This window comes from Eptatretus burgeri, chromosome 5 (assembly GCF_056783735.1).
Source record: "Eptatretus burgeri isolate ZD-2024b chromosome 5, Ebu_testis_v1, whole genome shotgun sequence".
Lineage (NCBI taxonomy): Eukaryota > Metazoa > Chordata > Myxini > Myxiniformes > Myxinidae > Eptatretus > Eptatretus burgeri.
In genome coordinates, this window is record NC_140965.1 from 32,504,413 (window position 1) to 32,529,555 (window position 25,143).

General features: G+C 42.3%; 1 protein-coding gene across 3 annotated transcripts in view; it reads left to right on the forward strand.

The window, feature by feature from the left end:
- LOC147026183 (uncharacterized) overlaps positions 1 to 25,143 on the forward strand; it is a 112,720-nt gene that overhangs the window by 20,208 nt on the left and 67,369 nt on the right. For 2 of the 3 annotated variants that reach the window (XM_085881310.1, XM_085881311.1), the window contains exons 7-13: positions 1,030 to 1,169; positions 4,825 to 5,004; positions 5,226 to 5,898; positions 9,459 to 9,729; positions 9,972 to 10,173; positions 20,602 to 20,739; positions 20,839 to 21,449. In XM_085881310.1, coding sequence (XP_085737436.1) covers positions 1,030 to 1,169; positions 4,825 to 5,004; positions 5,226 to 5,898; positions 9,459 to 9,729; positions 9,972 to 10,173; positions 20,602 to 20,739; positions 20,839 to 21,449 — 2,215 coding nt within the window. The remainder of the gene's footprint in view (positions 1 to 1,029; positions 1,170 to 4,824; positions 5,005 to 5,225; positions 5,899 to 9,458; positions 9,730 to 9,971; positions 10,174 to 20,601; positions 20,740 to 20,838; positions 21,450 to 25,143) is intronic. The other variant, XM_085881312.1, reaches the window with a different exon arrangement.

Sequence of the window (25,143 nt, forward strand, 5' to 3'; positions counted from 1 at the left end):
GTTATTTAGAAGCTTGCCATTCATTAATATGTGTACTCAGATGCTGATATTTGGCATGGAGGTTCCTTTGGGGTATGTTATTGATGTAGTGAAGTTGAAATGAAAAAATAATTTCAAATGTTTTAAATTTTTGACCTGTTTTGAACTTAACTTTTTTGTAGCACATCAACGTTAAAGTTTTTGGTGCAAGTTATTTAGAAGCTTGCCATTCATTTAATATGTGTACTAGGATGCTGATATTTGGCATGGAGGTTCCTTTGGGGTATACTATTGGTGTAGTGAAGTTGAAATTCACAAATGATTTTAAATTTATAAAAAATTTCAACCTAAGATGGTGTCAAAGCCACCCAATGCTCGCCTGTTTATACTAGACGCTGGCCATTCATTTAGTATGTGTACTAGTTTACTGATTGCAATATACAAATACATATATTGCTTTAAAATTATTTGGATCGGACTTCACTGCAATGCTTTATAAAAATATTATTTGACTAGTCTTTTAAAAACTATAAATGTATAAACAGGCGAGCATTGGGTGGCTTCGACACCAACTCTCTGGTTATTGTTTGCTTTAATTTTTTTTTTTTTTTGTTCTTTACAAATTATCACATGGCAGATATTTCTTAAAATAGAAGCCTGGTGTTGGCTTAGTGCTTAGGGTGGCGGCTTGGGATCCCAGGGTCCTGAGTTCAAGCCCCGTTGGCTGCTGAATTAACACCAGGAGGTTGACTCAGCCTGTCATCCTTCCGAGGTCGGTGAAATGAGTGCCAGTGTACTGGTCCCGGTGTATGCCCCGGTTAGAATAGGTGTACCATATCCATGTGTGTCGTAAGAGGCGACCAGGGTTGGCGTCAGGAAGGGCATCCGGCCATAAAACATTGCCTCAAGAAAAAGCCAAACCCCTGCACAGCAGGGAAAAATGGCTGTAAAAACGGTCATTTTTTTTTTATAGATATTTCTTAAAATATGCATTTGAAGCTATAGTGTGTAAGAGTGTGATGTCTTACTTCTGCTGTCCTACACATTCAGGTTTCCCCTGAGAAACATTCTCCGAGTCCCAAGAGTAAAGGACGATCCCCCAAGAGAAGGTCCCCTTCGCCACCTCCAGCCTCCCGCAGGAAGGACAGAAAAACTCCACGCACACCCTCACCGAACAGTACCTCTGATCGGTAATACAACGTAATTTTTTTTGAGAGACCTGATGCGTGGGATTTTTCAATGTTCATGCAAGGAATGAGAAATTGAGGAAAACCAGGGATGTGTTGGATTGGTATGGGGAAGGATGACACAGAACAGAAAGGTTTATGGATGAATGAAGCCATGAATCTGGCGCAAAACAGAAATAGGTGGAAAGACTTCATTCAGCCGCATCGTCGGTGATGAGCTGATGGGCAAAAATCATTGAAGAAGAAGAAGCAGCGATTATTTCATTGAGCGAGATAAACATGTTTTCTTTAAAATACCCTTCTGATCATTTACAGATGGCAATGTGTAGGTCACCTCGTACGTATGGCACACATATGAAGAAAAAGTATTGGTGGAATTAAGTTGCACGCACAGTTGCTTCCAGGACCATCGCCACCTCTAAATATTGTCGCGGCCACGGTTATTAAGTTAATTAAGCTAATTCCCCCGACCCAATTGTTGTCGACGGGCGGTTAACACCAACCTGGCCGGATAGCCAAACGATTTCCCTTGGAGGCGAACAGCCGATTTCCTTGGAGATTATGGCGCGTGCAGGACGGGAGGCGGCCAAGCACGTACCAGAGGCATTCACCAGGACAGTAGCACAAGGGTTTATACTCGAACCCACAACAAATAGACAACACAAGCAACTTAAAATAAACACGGGGGTTTAATGAAAATAAATCAAATATTTACAATCGTAATAATTCAAAGTGTAATCATAAAACGTGAGATAAATTAAAGCCTAAGGTCGAGGCGCCTCTACACACGGACTTAAATGCAGACAATGGGAAAATAAAATGAAAGACAATCCTTCCTTTATTCTGGCATTTAGCTTTGTCCAGAGATGGTCTTTTATGAACTTGGTGATCAAACCGCGGCGTCCTGAGCGGGAAACCGCACCCAAAATGATGCCAAGCCACTCTCTGCGGTCACGTACATGAGGTAAATTGTGAAGTGGTAATCAACACGAGTGCTCACCAACCACTGTGCGGCTTCTTCTCACGAACAAATATGCCGAATGTTCCTCTCTCATACGAGGTCTGGTGGCAACGATCACCCACCTTCCTCCTTGAACACACAACGGGATTACGCCGAGTTTGCTGAGAGGTGCACTCCTCTTCCTCCCTCTCATAATCGTACAACTTTGTGACTCAGCCGCATAGGAATGGCTAACGTCTTGCCCAGCACGTGGGCAAATTCACACAGCATGAAGACGAGAAACGCGCAGCCTTCTTCACCATGTCGAGAAGCAACCGTAATGCCCTTCTCTTCCAAACGCCATCCCCTCACTCGCTTCTCTCCCAAACCTTCTGATGTCCACTGACCAATCATAAGCCTCGGGGCGTGGCATGTTGGCACGAAGCCGAGAAGGCGTGGTTTCTGCCTGCTCCGAAAGTGCAGCCCGGTTGTTGTTTTAAGGATGTTATTCCTGTTTATCGCCGGTCTTGTAAACGCAAAAACATAGGAAAGGGTCACAGGGGCAATCATATACTGGAGAGATTGGCCTTAATCCTTACCCAATTAACACAGCACCGCCCCCCGTGTGGTGACACATAACAATCTTAAGCTGACAGTTTTCCCGACTTAAATTACATCGGGATGTCTCCTGCTCGTCCACGGCCATTCTACTCTGTACAATCCTACCTTTACTATGAAATTCCTCCATCTACCCCCACTACCGTAACAATATAAATATGGTTACAAATCCTTGACGTGTCTGTTTGACGGTGTATTGGTACAGTGCGAGGTTAATGCTCGCATGCCTAATATTTGATACAGAACGTATTGGCTGTGAAGTGAGGTGTAGATTCAAAAAAATTGTTTATAACCCGTCGAGAAAGATGACCAATGTGCGAGAGTTTTCCGGTTACTTCTCAATTTGGAATCTTCATGAATGTTCTCTTTCCAAGGATATCTTTCCATGTTCGAGAGAATGAGTTTCTGGTTTTGTGACAAATGCCTAAATTATGAGTATGCAAAAATGCAAGTGTATAAATAATCGGTACGTAAAAAGCAATCGGAAAAAAGAGAAAGAGAACAGGGTAAAAGACAACACCCCTCTGCAGTGGTAAAACTGAGCATGAAGGTAGGAAAAATAACATCCCACAAGTCTGGGTACTAGGACAAGTTGCATTGATTTAGTTAGCCATGATGACATATTGATTGAATTCGCAGCTCATTATTGGCTGCACCTCTCCCCACAAGGAACAGTTGTGCCTCTGATTACAGTGTGTTGGGTTTTCATGTTAGAAGGTTTTTAAATGAAAGATTTCGGCTCGTGGAAGAGTGAGGTAACAGAGGGTGAAAAGGCAATTGAATAACTGTGAGGTAGTGGGGGTACCATTGTCAGGTCAGGCCAGATCAGATCTGTGACTTGCTATCATCATCATGTAAACATGTACTAACCTGTTTCATGGTCGAGTGCCAGCGACTAAACTGGCTCCCCCCACCAGGTCCCTCTCTGGTGTGGAGGGTGTATGGACATGGACACCCAACAAGATTAAAAATAAAAACATGCCAAAGGGCGGAGGAGCTCCTGGTGAGTCAACGCCATCCATATCTGGTGCCAACTGCATCTGCGGACATTCTCCTGCAGTTGGTTACCTTCCCCAGGAGGTTGGTGGCAGGATTTGCATTCCAGCCACCACAAAACAATTCATTTCACAAAACACTCTGTAATGTGTGGCGGGTGGTGCTGAGTTATCGTCCACCATACAGCGGTCTCATCTAGTTAAGCTGAGGCGGTCCCTTCGGGTGGGTGCCAGGACTGTCCTACTCCTAAGACATGGGAATGGGCCAGGCATCTGCGTGGGGGATGGCCAGATGGAGGCCCGTGGAGTACCGGCAGAAAGTGGACGCAGCGATGCGCTGAGGTGCATGTTCCCAATGTATATATGTCGTGGTGGTACATATGTACGCAACAAACAAGGGAATGAACAGACAAGAAAAGAGGAGAGGATGAGAGGAAACACAGTAACCTTCAAGTATGAGGTCAGGGTTCGGTAAGTTTATGGGGGTTGAAAATATCTGGAAAGATGAGGGATTGACATAATATAGTGGTGTACCGCCTGCTTCAATCTCTGGCATGAAGATTGCAATTTCCACAGGAGGAAGAAAGGAGTAAGAGAAGAGTGGAGGTGTGCAGTAAGCCTACATTTCAGGAGTTTAACCAGGCAGAGATTACTAGAAGAACCTGTGCATCCTGGAGTTGTTGGGGAGAGTCAAAGGGTTCAGAGAACAGAGGGAGCTCGGCCAGAGCAGAGGGCTGAGAGGCAGAGAGAGCTAGACCAGAGCAGAGGCCATTTCAAAATCACTTGTACGTTTCATTCATCCATGCTCTATCTCCTTTAAATGCTGAGCATTAAATGCAGCGCATAACATTTTTGGTCCTCGGTATGACTCGACCAGGATCGGAATCGTACCACTGATCTCCCAGACTCGGAGTAGATGCTATAACCACATTGTCTGTGGCTCTGATTCTGGTTAAATATGTTTGTCTTGTCGTTCTTGTGTCATTTTACTCTTCAACGCAGAATGTAGAGTTGTCTTATGTATTTTGTTTACTTTGTTGTTCCTCTTTTCAATTTGTGTGACCGGTATATTTGATGATTTTTCTTTGGGTTCCTTTGAGTGCAGGAGACCTGGGAAGCTTGCTTCAAGAAGAGGTCCACGAACCCCGAGCCCTCCAGAGCGTGCTGCTGATGATGGCAGCCGCTCAAGCAAGCACAGTAGAGAGAGAGCTGGGGAGAGAGGAGTAGAAAGGGGGAAGCACAGTAGGGTGGAGCATGGTCGTGTGCGGGATAGACGTGACAAAAGGTATGGTTGCTTCTCAATGTTTCATTCTTGTCTTAACCTCTTGTATTTGTTCTTTCTTGGACTCGTTCTTTTTAATAAATCTATTCATTCATTCATTTGTTGATTTCTTCATCCAAGGTGGCAAATTTTAATAGAGGTATAGAACTTTCATGCTGACTGACTCATTGGTGTTCATTTTCTTGCTCCAACTTGCTGATCTAATTTTTGGTTGCTTGTTGCAGGCAGCGAGATCGGTCTCACCCTGAAAGCCCAGATTCTGGCCGGAGAGATTTTTCTCCATCACTGTCTCGACCACTCTCTTCTGTCCAACGCTCATTGCGATCTTGGGATCTTCCTTCAGGAACTCGTGAGAAAATGAAAAGTAGTTTTTCTGCTGACGGTAGCAGGCAAAATCGTCGAAATACAAGACGAAGATGTTCGGGTTCCCCATCATCAATTACTGGAAGACCACGCAAACGTACCAGAGAAAGGGCCACGCGCTTCTCATCACCCTCACCAAGGAGCTCTCCACGATCCTCCCGCCAACGTTCTCGATCTCCGATGCTTCACCGGGTGTCTGCCATGTCTCCACAGGGAATTGCACAGCGTAGTGGCCGCAATCGGTCTCCTTCACCTTCACCTTCAACTTCTACAACAGATCAGCAGAGTGACACTACTTCATCTGGATCGACCGAGCAAGATGGACCTGGCTCAGTGTCACCACAGCGCGAGCATGGAGGTCGCAATTCAGCACTTTCGCCAGGACGAGATCATTCCATTTTTAAAACGTCTTCATCTGCTTGTGACTCTCGAACTAAGACAGGACGGTTGTCTCAGTCTCCTATAAAGTCAACGGATCGTGTCCTGGAAGCCAAGCATTCCTGTGTTGTCGTCGCGGTGAAGGATGGAGTCATGGTAATTTTTCCTTCTTCTGTAATTCTAAATATTCACATTTTTGGAGTTTGTTTGTGACCCCATTACCTTAAGAACTGCAAAACGTATTTGCATTACTTCCTGTTTTATATCAGTTGATTGAAGAAATCAAAATAAAGACCAATTACTGCACCATAGTCCCAAGAAGAAAGCCAGACATAACAAGACGCGTGCGTGCGTGCACGCGCGCGCACACACACAAACAAACACAGATATATTATGTACTGGTAAGTACTTACAAAAGCTATTTTATTTGAAGTTACAACCTCAACTTATAACCAATTGACTGATTTCCCAACTGCCCGGATCATCAGCTGGGCACCATTTTTCATCGAGGTTTCGATCCTTTCAGCCCAGAATCTCTCCAAACCGTGGATCCACAACCCCGTTCGTTGTCGGTATTCGAGTTATCAAGTTACACTTATCCAACCAAGATATTCTCATTTTGTATTTTTCATTAATTTTCTGAAATTTGTAGAATTTGTTTTTCACTTGGAATTTGTGGGTTATGATGTGTAAATGAAGGTGGAAAAAGTCTGATTTAATGCAATTTAATTCCAGGCTATGAGGCAACAAAAGGTGAAAATTTTGAAATGGGGTGTAGAATTTCTATAGGTAGTGTTTATATTCAATGAAGCTTCAGTTTGGAGCATTGCTTTCCCCCAAAAGACCATCACTGTGTCTGCAGTCAGTGCAGCACTTTCCATCACAGTTCTCTTCTCCATCAAATGGTTATGAAAAAAGAAGGCCATGGCCTTTGTCTTACTCGGGAGCTTCGCTCCCCTTAGTTCTTCCAGCCGTGGACTGAACAGCCAGACATTGCTAAAGGCCCAGTTACACCTTGATGTTTTAGCCAGCTTATGCCGATGTTTGAAAAATTTGTCTAAAACGCTGTCACACGTCGAATACGTTAGGGGTAAGTTTTGGAAACATTGAGAGCACGCTGAAAAACACTGCCATACATCGTAGTACGCTGGTTTTCATCGTTGTACTTTGCGATTGTCCTCAAATTTTAACGTGCTTGAAATTTTACGACTTATGCCAGCGTATGACTCACAAGTTCCGCTACGCTGGCCATAAGTTGTAGGCACGTTATGCGATCGTTGACACACGTCGACACACGTTACTTGTAAGTTAATCATAAGTCGAAACACGTCGAGCTAATGTTTAGTGTACCCGAAACTTATTTCTAACCTATGAGTAAGGTCTTGTATGCACGTTATGCGATCGTTGACACACGTCCACACACGCTACTTGTAAGTTACTCATAAGTCGAAACACGTCAAGGTAATGGTTAGCGTCAGTGTTCCAGACTCCCTGTTTTTTTTTTTTTTTGGTTTTTTTTTCTTCGGTATGACGGTGATGTTGACACTTCGATTTCTAGTGTGGTTATGATTTAAATCGTTGAGCGGCAGCCTATTAATTATATTATATTATAACCGCACTAGAAATCGAAGTGTCAACATCACCGTCATACTGAAGAAAAAAAAAAAACAGGGAGTCTGAAGCACTGATGCTAACCATTACCTTGACGTGTTTCGACTTATGAGTAACTTTCAAGTAACTTTTGTCGACGTGTGTCAACGATCGCATATCGTGCGTACAACTTATTCCCATCGCATGTGGAACGTGTGAGGCATACGGAAAGTATGTCGTAAAATTTTGAACACGTTTAAAATTCCAAGACTTACTCCACTTACTACGACGTATGATAGCGTACTTTAGCGTTCTATTCACGCATACTAAACTTACCCATACCGTATTTGACGTGCGCCAGCGTTTTAGACGCATTTTTCAGAGGTCGGCATACGCTGGCAAGATCGCCAAGGTGTGACTGCGATGTTGACACTTCCATTTCTCCAGCGGTTATGATTTGAATCATTGGGCGGCAGCCTTTATTAGGCTACGCCACGTGATCGTCGGCGATACGTGCAGCGCGCTATGCATAAGTTAGACTATCGTTGGGCATAGGTTGTGAACGCCAACAACAGGCTAAGCATTCGTTGGTATAAGTTATGTATAAGACAACGAAACGTTCTGTGTCCGTTACTAATATGTTATGCATACGACCAACTCGTTATGAATACGACCGAATCTTTAAAAAAAAACATCAAAAGTTCAGCATAAGCCAGCGTTTTACATACATTTTGATACGTTGCCATTGCTGGCTAAAACGTCAAGGTGTGACTGGGCCTTAACACTGGGGTTCATGCTTATTGCTTAATTGACAGCAACAGGAGCAACAGTAAATCAGAACTTGAGGATGAGAAAGAGAACATGATATATATTGAAATATATAGAACCATCTGTATATACTACATTATCGGGCCTACATTTTTGGCATACTGTATAAGGATGAAACAACACTCTGTAGCGAACTCTAAATATTCTTTGAGCGAGCTGTTTTTTTTGTTTTTGTTTTACTGAGCCATTTTCTCATTATATGGAACGTTTTGGGAAAGTCCCATGTTTAAAAATCGGAACGTCAAAACTTTGTATCACCCGAGTGTACATGTTAAATTTTAGGTAATATGTGAACGATTTAATGTATTATCATATCATATATAACGGAGTGTGTGATTGTGGTTGTAACTATTTGATTCTACATTAATTCATCTACTAAGTAGTTTGATTAGTGATGTTGCATTGATGGGTTGACTGACTGCCTCGTCGCAACTGAGGTTGTGGATCTGCTGATGTGGATCTGTGACCGAGGTTGTGGATCTGCCGTTTGGAGAGGTTCTGGACTGAAAAGATCGAAGCCTCGAGGAAGAGCGGTACCCAGCTAATGATCCATGCGGTCGGGAAGCCAGTCAATTGCTTTCAGGTTAAGGTTCTTACTTTAGGTGAGGGAACTATGTTTTGAGGTTTACAATTTCAATAAGCTTGAATGTAGGATGTTGTGAAATTAACATATCACCTGAACATAATATACAGCAAGTTGCAGCAATATTTACAGCATTATATGATATTTTAGGAACAGCCGATAGTGTATAATTAAGTGTGCGTGTGTGTGCGCGCGCACGTATGCTTGACCTCGTCTGCCCCCCCCCCTCCCGACAGTGACAATCACCCTCTGAATAATGTGTTAGTTAACCTGAATTAATAGGAAATTTTGTAGACTGCTGAGAAATCCTCACTGTTCTCAGGTTTTGAACCTGGAATTTCAGCATCTTGACCTTCCTTTGTATGCAGCACAATGCTGCAGGGTAGCATTATTGTCTGAGTGTGTGGCTGTGCTGCTGCTACAGTGCTCTCAACTGGTTAGGACAGGAATTTGTAATTTGTTCATGATGCTGACGATAGCTCGCCTATTCTTCGCGAAGGATGCCATGGGATCTTTAACGTCCACCAACTAATGCTTGCAGATGGGATGCCTGTTTAGTTCCATTCTGAAGGACGGCACACATATTGGTGTGAATCATCCTGCCTGTGAAACACCAGAATGATACTTATCACAACCGAAGTTATCAGAATGGTATGTTATAAATTCTAAACCGTTTGAGCCTCTGAATTTCACAGACTGAATATTTTCTTTGCAGGGTGGTGCCCGTGAAGAATTGACGTTGACGAAACAGGCAGTTGAGGTGAAAAAGGTCTTGCCAGGCACAGGAGTGATTCTTGCATCCTCCAAGCTAACTACACCAGACGAGCTTGAGGATTTCAGGAGTTGGTCAGGGTCACCAGTGGCGAGGCGCTCTGGTGCTGGTCGCTGGTCAGAGTCCCCGTTACCAGATATCTCTGATCACAAAGAATGTCCGAAGGCTGGTTTTGCAATGAAGAGTAGGAAGCCTAAGCATTCTCCACCTGGAGGTAACTAACATGCTTCAAGTTATTTATCTGTTGCAATCACTTTTCTATTTTCACCGGATGAACATATTAGCATTTAACAAAATGCCAAAATGTACAATGCAAATATGCTGTCTAATAGGTATTTTGCACACATTGGAAGCATGAAGGTTCCATATTAATACATTTAATAAATCACTGTGCTCTGAAGATGGGATCATCAAATAGTCCAACCTGAAATGTTGACTAACTTTGTCTTTTTGCAGGAAAGCAACGTAACACTGCAAACATCTTGCAGTCTCCAACCTCAAAGCGTGGGATGGCACAGCGAGCTGCTCAAAAACTATTGCCTCCTGCTTCCTTAATCACATGCGGTGTAAAGAAGCCTCAGTCTCCTTCTCCCCCACCACCACCACCACCACCACCACCACCACCACCGCCCCCTCCTCCACCCCTCCGACGCAGCAAGTGAGAGATGAATTAAATTGTAACTGCTGTTTGTATGATGATTCATAAGTTATCTCCATTTGTGGATTGGAGCAGTTCATGGCACTTCCGTCGGTGTTTATCGTTTGTTCCAACCGTAATGTCTTCATTTTCACCTCTGGTAACCAATGTGACATCATCACAATATTTCTGTGCAGGTGTACATTTGATGCATTGTTAAGCACTTTGTTTAGATATAGAACCAAATACTTTTGGATAACATCAACTGATACACAACATCAAATAAGCTACATTGACCCGGTGGGGAGGACACTGAGCGAGCATCCCATATGTTATGGGTTCAAACACAGGAGTACGAGGGGATTGGATTCTAAACTTCTGCAACCAAGTTAATCTCGGGAGAATGACCACATTGTTGGTAAAAACCCAACTGGATCATTATTGACCTTCAGGGAGGGGTTAGTATGTCCAGAGCCACTATATACTTGGAGTAGCAACAACTTGCAATTTGACAACATTTTGTATCCATCGAACATAGCGCACTAAACCTGTGCCCCATTGTGTGTAGCATAATGTCTCCATTTTCTAATGAAGCTGTCTTTCTATGCGTACAAAAGGAAGATTCTATTCATGCTTTATTTTCGTTCTTCCAACATATCAAAGTGAGTATATTATCAGACAGGATTGATTTAACCTTGAAAGATATTGCAGAAACCATGGCAAAATGAAGTGTAATGAACAGTAAAGGTTCACACTAATTTCCTGATTTGAGGTGTTCAGAGTGAGTTAGAAAAGAAACACATAGGACGTGACAGAATGCCAGAAATTTGAAAGAAGTGGAAGAAGAAAAGTGAAATATTGAAATGGTGGTACATTGTCAAGAGGGTAGACAATAGGGTGTTACACTTTTGCAAAAGTAGTTGCTGGAATGAAGCACTATGTGCCTATCGATTCCACTAGTGAAGTTAGGTGATCGACCAAAGTTTGAAAATTTTCCCGCCTTGTTTGACCGCGGGTCGGCATTTTGAAATTTCAGGAAAAATCCATATTTTTGGAAATAATATTGATTTTTGAATATTTTAAAAAATATATTTCTCTGTGTTTAGATGGCCGAATGCACTTCAGTTGGCACCATTATGATAGTAAGTACCTGTAAATATTATTCACAACTTGTCCCAACATTTTGAGAAGGGGTTGCCATTTTGGAATTTCACTGAAAATCCCATATTTTGACAATTATTGCACAGCACATTTAGGCATTTACAGAATATCAGTAGTAGCGTCTTCATAAAGACATTATTAATGACAAATGAGAGCATGATCAATTAATTATGAGAACCACCAAATATGTTTTAAGCGACATGGTTTTTATATATGACAACATAACAATCTAGCAAACAAGCAACCACACAGATATCTTATAGAGAACATGGCGTTTGTTTTATATAGTCTGGGTAAACTTCCTGTGCTCTTCCACGCACTGTAGCAATGCTTGACGTTGTTTCTCATCATTGCACATATGAATAAAGTCAAACACTAGCTTAATTCCTCTTTCAGCTGGATCATTTACGACACGCAAAGAATTAGCACTTTGACAAAATTTTCTGTAACTGGCGAACTTGTCCCACATAGCCACAGGAGCCCTGACCATTGGTCAGTCAAGGTTTATCTGTAAGTACACAAAGAATAAAAAATATATATATTTCATTAGATATACCCAAAATATACGATTTTCACTGAATTTCCAAAATGGCAACCCCTTCTCACAATGTCGGAACAAGTTTGTGAATAATATTTACGGGTACTTACTATCATAATGTTGCCTACCTAAGTGCATTCGGCCATCGAAACACAGAGAAATATATTTTTTTAAATATTCAAAAATCAATATTATTTCCAAAAATATGGATTTTTCCTGAAATTTCAAAATGGCGGCCCGCGGTCAAAAAAGGCGGGAAAATTTTCAAACTGGTCGATCACCTAACTTCACGAATGGAATCGATAGGCACGTATTGCTTCATTCCAGCAACTACTTTTGCAAAAGTGGAACACCCTAGTAGACAATGAGAAAAGATAACAATTGTGAGTGAAAAAGAAGAAAGAGCTTGATAACATTGACTGATTGATTGTTTGCAGTGCTTGAAGCCAGGTCCTTGGCTGCTTGGCAAGGGTGATACTGTGTGGTTTGCCATTGTCTTCTCAGCAATTAGGCACAGCAGGAATTGGTAATTTGTTCATGGTGCTGGTGATAGCTCACCTACTCTTGGCAAAGGACACCCTGGGATCTTTAACATCCATCAACTAATGCTAGCAGATGGGACAACTGGCTTAATGTCCATTCAAGGGACAGCAAAAACATTGATGAACCACCCTACCAGTGAAACACTGGGATGACAGTTTGTAGCTGGGTCTGGATTTGAACCCAGGCTAAACAGCAAAGATGTGTGTGTGTGTGTGTGTGTGTGTGTGTGTGTGTGTGTGTGTGTGTGTGTGTGTGTGTGTGTGTGTGTGTGTGTGTGTGTGTGTGTGTGTGTGTGTGTGTGTGTGTGTGTGTGTGTGTGTGTGTGTGTGTGTGTGTGTGTGTGTGTGTGTGTGTACGCCTAGAGTCTATGCCATCCTGCCAGCGCCTTAAGAATACATGGATAAGGAAAGATTTTCTTTGCAATTGAACGGAATAAGGAAGGAAGAAATTTAGAAAAAACAAAGAAGGAATAAAAGTTGGATGCATTAAAATACAGATGAGCAATAAGGGAAGGAATTGAGTTTTCCAACTATTAATTTATTTTGACATTAATACAGTGCCACGGAAAACATGCTTTGCATGTAATCCTTTACATGTGCTGAAAACATACATGCGTATGTAATCCTTTACATGTGCTGAAAACATGTATGTGTATGTAATCCTTCACATTTGCTGAAAATATACATGTGTATGTAATCCTTTACATGTGCTGAAAACACATGTCTATGTAATCCTTTGCATGTGCTGAAAACATACATGTGTATGTAATCCTTTACATGTGCTGAAAACATACATGTGTATGTAATCCTTTACATGTGCTGAAAACATACATGTGTATGTAATCCTTTACATGTACTGAGAACATACATGTGTATGTAATCCTTTACATGTGCTGAAAACATGCATGTGTATGTAATCCTTTACATGTACTGAGAACATGCATGTGTATGTAATCCTTCACATGTGCTGAAAACATACATCTGTATGTAATGCTTTACATGTGCTGAAAACATACATGTGTATGTAATCCTTTACATGTGCTGAAAACATACATGTGTATGTAATCCTTTACATGTGCTGAGAACATACATGTGTATGTAATCCTTCACATGTGCTAAAAACATACATGTGTATGTAATCCTTCACATGTGCTGAAAACATGCATGTGTATGTAATCCTTTACATGTACTGAGAACATGCATGTGTATGTAATCCTTCACATGTGCTGAAAACATGCATCTGTATGTAATGCTTTACATGTGCTGAAAACATACATGTGTATGTAATTCTTTACATGTGCTGAGAACATACATGTGGATGTAATCCTTCACATGTGCTAAAAATATACATGTGTATGTAATCCTTCACATGTGCTGAAAACATACATGTGTATGTAATCCTTTACATGTGCTGAGAACATACATGTGTATGTAATGCTTTACATGTGCTGAAAACATACATGTGTATGTAATCCTTTACATGTACTTAGAACATACATTTGTATGTAATCCTTCACATGTGCTGAAAACAATGTGTATGTAATCCTTCACATGTGCTGAAAACATACATGTGTATGTAATCCTTTACATGTGCTGAGAACATACATGTGTATGTAATCCTTCACATGTGCTGAAAACATACATGTGTATGTAATCCTTCACATGTGCTGAAAACATACATGTGTATGTAATCCTTCACGTGTGCTGAAAATATACATGTGTATGCAATCCTTTGCATGTGCTGAAAACATACATGTGTATGTAATCCTTCACATGTGCTGAAAACATACATGTATATGTAATCCTTTACATGTACTGAGAATATGCATGTGTATGTAATCCTTCACATGTGCTGAAAACATACATGTGTATGTAATCTTTCACATGTGCTGAAAACATACATGTGTATGTAATCCTTCACATGTACTGAGAACATGCATGTGTATGTAATCCTTCACATGTGCTGAAAACATACATGTGTATGTAATCCTTCACATGTGCTGAAAACATACATGTGTATGTAATCCTTTACATGTGCTGAAAACATACATGTGTATGTAATCCTTTACATGTGCTGATAACATACATGTGTATGCAATCCTTCACATGTGCTGAAAACATACATGTGTATGTAATCCTTCACATGTATTGAGAACATGCATGTGTATGTAATCCTTCACATGTACTGAGAACATGCATGTGTATGTAATCCTTCACATGTACTGAGAACATGCATGTGTATGTAATCCTTCACATGTGCTGAGAACATGCATGTGTATGTAATCCTTCACATGTACTGAGAACGTGCATGTGTATGTAATCCTTCACATGTACTGAGAACATGCATGTGCATGTAATCGTTCACATGTACTGAGAACATGCATGCGTATGTAATCCTTCACATGTACTGAGAACATGCATGTGTATGTAACACTTCACATGTACTGAAAACATGCATGTGTATGTAATCCTTCACATGTGCTGAAAACATACATGTGCATGTAATCCTTCAAATGTGCTGAAAACATGCATGTGTATGTAATCCTTCACATGTGCTGAAAACATACATGTGCATGTAATCCTTCAAATGTGCTGAAAACATGCATGTGTACGTAATCCTTTATGTGCTAGAAACAGACATGTGTATGTAATCCTTTACATGTGCTGAAAACATACATGTGTATGTAATCCTTCACTTGTACTGAAAACATACATCTGTATGTAATCCTTCACATGTACTGAGAACATGCATGTGAATGTAATCCATCAAATGTACTGAGAACATGCATGTGTATGTAATCCTTCAAATGTGCTGAGAACATTCATGTGTATGTAATCCTTCACATGTACTGAGAACATGCATGCGTATGTAATCCTTCACATGTACTGAGAACATGCATGCATATGTAACACTTCACATGTACTGAAAACATGCATGTGTATGTAATCCTTCACATGTGCTGAAAACATACATGTGCATGTAATCCTTCAAATGTGCTGAAAACATGCATGTGTATGTAATCCTTCACATCTGCTGAAAACATACATGTGCATGTAATCCTTCAAATGTGCTGAAAACATGCATGTGTATGTAATCCTTTATGTGCTAGAAACAGACATGTGTATGTAATCCTTTACATGTGCATGTAATCCTTCAAATGTGCTGAAAACATACATGTGCATGCAATCCTTCAAATGTGCTGAAAACATGCATGTGTATGTAATCCTTCACATGTGCTGAGAACATGCATGTGTATGTAATCCTTCACATGTACTGAGAACATGCATGGTTATGTAATCCTTCACATGTGCTGAAAACATACATGTGTATGTAATCCTTCACATGTACTGAAAACATACATGTGTATGTAATCCTTCACATGTGCTGAAAACATACATGTGTATGTAATCCTGCACATGTGCTGAGAACTGTTTTTTTGATTCCTGTACTTTTTTGTTTTTAAACACAATATACTGTTTGGCTTCACCTTGAGGCAAAAGGTAAATGGATCTGAATTATTTTGGAATTAACCATGTCATGGACCATGACAAGTTGTTCGTCAGTGTTAAGGCCAAAGTCACATTTGCTCTACGGCGAGGATACGGCGGCCGTACGCCCTCTGAATTGACAGAAACGTGCGGTGGCCGCAGAGTTTCTGCGGTGACCTCAGAGTGACCCTATGCCGTTTGGCTATATTTTACAGGCCGCAAGGTCGCCGTGGAATTATAACGCGGAGTTATAACTTTTTTCATTTCTACGTTCGCCGTCACAATTCAACAAGCCGAAACAAAAGAAATGGTAAAAAAAAAATTAACCCATTCGTTACCGTCCGTCTGGCCGTACATTCGCCTTAGGGCCCCCTGCGGTCACCGTGCAACATCAAATCAACGACCGTACGGAAACCCCGTGTTTTCGGTCTCCACAATTTCTAAGACCTAAGGCCTAAGTCACATTTGCTCTATGGCGAGGATACGGCGGCCGTACGCCCTCTGAATTGACAGAAATGTGCGGCGGCCGCAGAGTTTCTGAGGTGGCCTCAGGGTGACCCTACGCCGTATGGCTATATTTTACAGGCCGTAAGGTCGCCGTGGAATTATAACGCGGAGTTATAACTTTTTTAATTTCCACGTTCGCCGTAGCAATTCGACAAGCTGAAAAAAAAAAAACTGGTAAAAAAAAAAAAATACAAAAATTAACCCATTCGTTACCGTCCGTCTGGCCGCACGTTTGCCTTAGGGCCCCCTGCGGTCGCCTTGCGGGCACCTTGCGTCGACCTTGTGTCTGCCTTGAAAATTCTATGGCTGTCGCAGGAACGCCCTGAGGTCACCGTGCGACATCAAATCAAAGACCGTACGGCAACCCCACGTTTTCGGTCTCCCCAATTTATAAATACGCCATGCAGCTCCCCGAAAAATAAAAACATATGTGACTGCTACATTGTTTGACCGTGGAAATACTGTGGCCGCCGTATAATTGCTAGTGGCCGTAGATTTTGGAGACCCCACGGCCGCCGTGGCAAATGTGACTTAGGCCTAAATATGCCGTGCGGCTCCCCGAAAAATAAAAACATATGTGACTGCTACATTGTGTGACCGTGGAAATACTGCGGCCGCCGTATAATTGCTAGTGGCCGTAGATTTTGGAGACCCCACGACCGCCGTGGCAAATGTGACCTAGGCCTAACTGCAACACTTTGACTAATTTGAATAAATAAATAAATAAATAAATAAACAAACTTATGTTACAGCCACACAAATGATGTGTTTACTTATAAGTAACTTTGCCATGCAGGATGTTCTTGATATGTTATAAATGAGCTGTAGATGTTTCCATGATTATTAACCTCCGCCATCGAAGATGGATGGAGGTTACTGTTTTCACCCCTCTCTGTTTGTTTGTGAACAGTATTACGGAAAAACTCCTCGATGAATTTCGACTAAACTTGGTTGGGGGGTTAGGTCTGGTCCAAGGATCATGCCATTAGATTTTGGACTTGGTCCAAAATCCAATATGGCCGCTATGGTGGCCAATTTGAAAAAATATTTGAATTTTTTTTTTTGCATCTCTGCATATTTTAAGTGATTTCCAACCCCCCCCCACAAAAAAAAATTGTTAGAGAAAAAAATTTTTGCAAATCTTTTTTCAACAAAATTTCGATTTTTTTTTTTGCATTTCTACATGTTATAAGTGATTTCCAAAAAAAAAACATGCCAAAATTATAATTGCGGCTGATTTTGGAACTTCAGGTGGATATACCCACGTAAAATCAATTTCTATCTCAAGGAATCTAGTTATGACGAATGAATTGAGTATGTAAAAGTTAAAAGTAAAAGGGAAAGTTGCAAACTATAACTCTGTGAGCACTGTTGACGTCAAATTGAATGAATAGGATATCAGGTTCACTTAAGTGACCTTGCAGTATTGGCGGCAGAAGTTTTGCACTCTACAGAGTGCTCCCCCTCTAGTTTATATCTGTTTACGTGCTATGCCCAACTGCCCACTTCAATATGATTACAGCATAACACATGAATGTGTACACACAAGGGACTCCAAGTTACCTGCCACATTAATGACCCCGTAGTTGTTTTCCATCTCAGATAAATAACTTTATTTTCCCAATTTTCTTCTTTCCGGCATCTGCAGGGAATTTATACATTTTGAAACCTATTTTTGATCGAATGGCACAGCATCCTGTCATTTTAAAGAGTGATGAACTATCATGTGTTCATTCAATGAACAATTGATGGAAACAAAATGGTCCCGTGACCAGAAATTTCCAGGACTCGCCACGACGATCCTCCTTGTACAGTATATGGGGACTCTTATGTATGTATGTATGTATGTATGTATGTATGTTTGCTACACCTGGTGTAGTCCACATTTTGAGTCGGTCCACTCCTTCCGAATGACTTAATATCCTCGAGGCAATTTGGGATGGGTACAAAAATGCTACTTATAGAGAAGGTCGAGCCAACCAAAATTCCCCAAACGAAATCAAGATAAAGTTTTAAATATTTTCAAAAAAAACCGGCAGTATTCCTTTCACGAATTGGTGGAGATGTTTATATGTGTAGTATTTGGATTTTGGCATTCAGATGTTTTAAAATATAATTAAATCTTCACTGAAAGTGTCAGCAGTTCCCAATTATTATTATTATTATTATTATTATTATTATTATTATTATTATTATTATTATTATTATTATTATTACTAGAAGATAACCCATGCAAAGCATGGCATAACAAGGATGTGACTGTAGTATATCGCGAAATGGGTGCCTGTTATTGAAAAAAACAGAGCATACTTACTAATGTTAACCCAGTACACTGTAAACGATGTTATCCATGTAGTAGAAGCCGTCGTTGGGTTGACTTAGTTGTGGCAGTATTTTGATTCCCATTTGGGGTTGCACGTAAATGTTAAGAAGAGGTCAGGTTTCGAGTATCGCCGAACGATAGACATAGAATCCTGTTACAGTTGATGCATATTTCATGGGCTTCCGGTAAATGATGATGGAAGGACAACTCGTCGACCGATTGAGGCACCGTCAGTATCCCCAGCGGCGACTGCATCAGATAGTCTTTGATACAGCTATGCCTGCAATTGCCGTTGATTGTGGTCGACGTAGTTCAGGCGTCCTTGTTCAACCTTTGTGTATTGATTGACAATATATTGTTGTAGTAATCTACCACTACGTAGTATTACATTAAAGTTATTTCTAACCATCAAGTGGTAAGCGTAAAACTCCATAGTACTGACGCATTTGCCATCTCGTTTCTTGATGGTAAATGTCCAGCCCAGGTCTGCATGTGGTAGTCGCAACACGTAGTGAAGAGGATCATAATCGGGGTGGGTCTCACTGACACGGATAATATGATTTTCCGGATCCAGGCTTGACCGCTTGTACAAAACGATGTCGCAGTGCGATGGAACATCAGCACCTCCCGGTAAGATAACCGCGACTTCTGCCGTCGGTAGATTAAAGCACCGTAAATCTGTCGTTCATTCCATGAAGTTCGTTTTGAGAGCGGACCCATTTTCTTCTCTTTCCAGTAATTCGGCGGCTTGCTTATAAGCACTTATGAACGGATTACCGTCATGCAGTGCTGCCTGTAGCTTTTGAAGCAAATCACGGTGCAGGTCGCTATTCCATGCTGTTCGATGAGCGATTTCGTTGGTGGTGTCATAGATATAGATTTGCGAAAATTTCAGCGGTTTACCGTTCTCGGGAAAAAAATGTCCGATTCTATGATAAACACTGCCAAGGGTTCTGAACGTTATATGGGCCCCTTGTATGAAACACATCTTCCTGTACACCCAATGACGTGAAAGCTCAACTCGAGTTGTATGCCCGAATGTTGGATCGAAAATCCCTTGCTTCAGGTGTGCAGTCAGTGAAAAGGTGTTGCAAGAGGGTAGGTGGTTCACTGATGTTGGGAAGAACAATTTTTCCTTGCATACAGCAGGTGGAAAATTTAGTGTTCACCCTGAGGCATCCGGAATGCAGTTCAGCTTTCCACATGTACACGCCACAGGAAGAGCAAATAGTGTCCATCTTGCCAATGCTGTGTATGGGGGGAAATGGTCTCTCATTGTAGTCTTGCAATTCACCGAGAGCGTGTGGTGAGATATTCTTTTGATAGCTGCGCTTCCTATTTCATACTGCTGTTGCACACGTGTCTGCATTTTTACGTTTCGGCATCTTGTGGCTTACAGAATGCTCACTACAGTCTGGAAGGACTGGAAGGAAATAAACAGGGCCTCGCTTTATGAACGTGGTTAGAAATGTCGGCACGCTATTGGCTGAGCGGTTGCACGCACTCCATCTTGCCATGCTATTCGTCCGGTGTTCGTATGGTGGGGGGGGGGGGTTATAGGCTGTTTCAAGTTGGGGACCCATCACAGCAATTTTGGACCCTTTTGCCACGGAACTCCGATAATGGATCCGTTCCAAAAGGGGACATTTGGAATCCGAAGCAATACTGGACATGTGTGCCAAAGCTCAGATTCTTCCACCCACCACATGCCTCAGAAACCGTGGCAGTTTGTTCATTTAATAGTATAGATTATTATGTTTTCTCTTTGATGACTTGAATATCAATTCAAACCTTAAAAAAATATATTGTTTTTCCATTCAGATGATTGGTGCTGGATGTAATCATCATTGTCACTGTACTTACGTATTCCGTGCTATTATCACCCAAAGGATCTCTTCTCCAAATTTGTACCTGCAAAGCACATATTCACCAGCAAGGCAGCAGCTCCGAAATCGCCGCTCGGCCTCACCACCTCACCATCGTCGACGACACTCCCCAAGCCCTTCAACACGATCTCCCCACCGCCGGTGGGGTTTATTATTGTTTTCGTGTTTAAAAATCAACTTTATTCCATTTAATAAAATTCAGTTCAATATGTTTTTTAATATAAATTTCTTGTCTTGCAGGAGTAAAGGCTTTGGATCGCATAGCTCCAAAAGCTCCGTTTCACAAAGTCCTAAAAGTGAACGTTCACCTCAGAGAGGCAGCCCCTTAAGAAAACTTAGCCATTCCCATAAAAGTAGCCCTTCAAAACGAGCTACCCTGTCACGCAAAAATAGCCCACATCGCAGGGACACGACACCTCACAGAGGTAGTCCCTCACATAAGACCACCCTGTCACGTAGAAACAATTCCTCAAGAAAATCATCACCTTGGAAAGACTGTTCTCCAACCAGAGATAGTCCCACACAGAAAAATAGCCCTCGTCGTAAGGGCAGTTTGGCACGGACAAGCAGTTACGTCACGCGGGTACCTGGATCAAAAGGAAGCTTTGCGTTTGGCAGAGGCAGCCCAGGCAGGAAGGATGGTTCCTCACACAAGTCCTTGTCACCACGGAGATGCAGCCCCGCACGTCTGAGTCCCTTTCGTAAGTTGAGTCCCCATTCCCATAAAAGTCCCCCACACAAGGCACCCCACTCACATAAAGAAAGCCCCCCTCATAACATTCGGTATGAGGGAAAGAAGCTGAAACCATGTCAAAGCCCCATTGAGCAAGCACAGGACAGCAGAAGTGATGGTAAGTTGGTTGGGGCTTTGTTTGTTGACCAATGAACACATTGTTTGATCACGCTACTGATAATATCGCTGTTTTTTATTTTCTCGTTATTTATATGTATCGTCATTTTTGAACCCAATATATGTTAAATGCATGTGTTGGTGCCCCCAGAATTGGGTTGGTGTCCATGCAGGAAAAAAGGGGAAACTGAACCTTTTGTGATGGATAGGAAGCAAGCACAAACAATTCTATATGCTCCCATCTATAACAATGGCAACCTTTCTTCAATAATGGGTGAACATTGGCATGGATAAAGAAGCCCAAAAATTGGTGGAGTGGAAAGATAGCCTAATCCACTTATACAGACAGTTTGTATTTGTCCAAATAATAATTATACTTTATTCTGAGAGTAAAAATAAAGATCCTCGGTTTTATTTTTATTTTCTACGAGAGCGAGGCTCTTGGAAGAGCATGGTTAAATTGGCATTGGGGTAGTGGGGCAATAATTGTGCACAACTGGCAAGGGGATACGACTAGGAAAGGAAGAGAGAGAGAGAGAGAGAGGGAATTAAAAGAAAGACAAAGGAAAAAAGACAATGAAATCAGCAAGAGGGTCAGGTTCGGCAGGGTTAATGGGTGTAATAAAAATCATGAGTCGGGATGAGGGATGACACAAGATGGTTGTGGTGCACGACTTGCTTGAAGCCCTGGAAGGAAGAGTTTGACCGAACAGCTTCTGCAAGGTGGTTCCAAGGATGAGAGAAGCGAAGATATATAGGAAGAAGCGAAGAGAAGCGATATATATATATATATATATATATATATATATATATATATATATATATATATATATATATATATATATATATATATATATATATATATGTGTATGTGTATATATATATATATATATATATATATATATATATATATATATATATATATATATATATATATATATATATATATATATATATATATATATATATATATATATATATATATATATATATATATATATATATATATATATATATATATATATATATATATATATATATATATATATATATATATATATATATATATATATATATATATATATATATATATATATATATATATATATATATATATATGTATATATATATGTATATATATATATATATGTATATATATATATATATATATATGTATATATATATATATATATATATATATATATACACACATATATAATCCAGTCATGACAATCCAGTCATGACCCTCTCGGATTAACGCCGGGAACCAGTCACGGGTGGACCTTTCGGTCTCACCACGATCGTGCCAATTGGCCCCCGCGTGGGATATGGTTGCTCGCCAAATTCGACCTACCTAAGTACCCACACGGAGGGTAGACCGGGCGACCTCATCGTCCTCCACTACCTCCGTGTGTGTGTGTGCGTCACTTACCCCGTCTTCATCGTGCAGTCTCTCCTCTATTTTTTTTGTCTCCCGTGTCTCTATACATTTATAAGTTTCTGTTGTCGTCACCTCGTGTCTCGTCTCACACGTTTTGGTCTCCCCATTTAATTTTTCCCTTTCGGTCATCGTCACGACCCTCGCCCAACACGCCCCCCGAATTATTTTTTCACCCGCCTCCACCGCGGGCCTGTCAGCCGTTGCACCCCCACCCAGCTCGTTCGCTCCCACACGTGGAGTCGCCATTTTGAGTTCCCTGCTAACGGCCTTCATGCCCGCCTGCAGGCATCGGCCCATGTTCTGCGTCTCACCCCGCAGCTTTTTCGTTTCTTCCTTCATTTGCTGTGTATTCGCATCGATCTTTTCGTTCATGCTTTTTATTTCGTTTATAAATTCAGTTGTGTTTGTATCCATCTTTTCGTTTATTTGTTTGTTCATGCCTTTCATTTCGTTTTTCATTTCATTTGTCATTACCGCCAGCATGGCGCATAGCTGGGCCATGTCGGGTGCGCTTGGGTGAGCCGTTTCGGCAAGGGTCGGGGGGTTTTGGTGGAGAGGGGGAGGGGAGGTGTCATACACCGCGGCCGCTGCCGCACCTATTTCGGGCTCTGGGTTCAGTTGGGCGAGTTCGTTTTCCTGTACAACCAACATTTATTGCACGGGGATTTCATCCTGAGCCATGGATTCTACACATTCTACATCCATTTCTAATACCCCCGGCTCCCGCTCGCCTTGAGACGCCATCTTGCTTCTCTTAAAGGGTTAATTTAGCTCGGTCGTAATTTGGAGGGAATCGGGGGTCGCTCCTCTCACCCCTGGAACGATTCCCGTGAATTTAGCCGGAGACAGGAGAGCCCGTTTTCCCGTTCTCCGATACCAGTGCCGCGAGGAGGGTGATGAGTTTATATCGCACGACCTGACACCAATGTTGCGGATTCGCGCCCGCCGGCGTGCGAACGGCCACGTAACTCGAATCGCGGCACCTCGCCCACGGGACGGACAATCCAGTCGTGACCCTCTCGGACTAACGCCGGGAACCAGTCACGGGTGGACCTTTCGGTCTCACCACGATCGTGCCAATCGGCCCCCGCGTGGGATAGGGTTGCTCGCCAAATTCGACCCACCTAAGTACCCACACGGAGGGTAGACCGGGCGATCGCACCTCGCCGCAGGTCGACTTCGGACACGGGCCACTTTAAGCGACCCGTTCCGTACTATCGGGATAACCGAGCGGTGTTATTCGTCGGCCTCGACGGTTCGATTAATTATCGGGCGTTTTAGCCCACGACCAACCCTTTACGTGAAGCAAGATGGAGATTCAATGAAAGAAAAGACGAAGCGAAGCGGGAAAACAGTTCAACATAACTCACATTTATTTCGCGATGAACGGGAAGCACACATATACAATTACACCAAAAGCACATGTAAAAGGGAAACACAATATTACACAAAAAGCAAATATAAAAGAGAAACACAATGCAGAGCTATCCGACTACCGAGCACACGGCAACACTTATACAATTTTACTTCACAGACGGCGCCGACAACACGTATACCCAAAGCAAAAGAAAAGAACCACCCTCCAGGATGAGGCGGGCCTGGGGCCGAGACCGTGTCGGGCCTACCGTCTGATGATGAGACGAAAAGTGGCGGTGGCGCCTCAACTCCGCGGGCCTCGCGGACAGTGTCTGGTAGGGGGTGGGAAAGGGGCCCCCTTGTCGCACTATCTCAGCGCGGGGGGGAAACAGGAGGGGGTTGTTGATGCTCGGGGGGATGGCGGATATCACCCTGTCTCGGGTCCCGCGACGAGCGTCTCCTCCTCGACCTCGGTCGCGTTGCTGGCCTCTCCCTCTGCAGCTCCCGGCACCGACGTGAGCGCCCCCTCGTCCGCCTTCGCTGCCGCCACCTCTCCACAGCTCCGTCTACTCGCCCTCTCCGTCTCCTCTCTTGGCTCGTCCCAACTCTTCACTCTTGACTTCTCCCACTTCTTTCCAGCTCCACCGACGACTCTCTTGAACTCCGCACAACTCTTTTACTGACGAACGCAGCCGTTTATATAAGCCCCGTGGCTTCGCTCTTTCACCCTTGACCCTTTGCCTCCGACGCTTCACCTCTCCAACTGGCTCCCCATTGGACCGAGGAAAAGTGGGCGTGAATGCTTTTTGATCCATGAATTTGCATATAGCGTCCTCACTCCAACGCCCTGGAGGCGGGGCCAAATCGCCCCTCGCTCACCGATTGGACGGAACAAAAG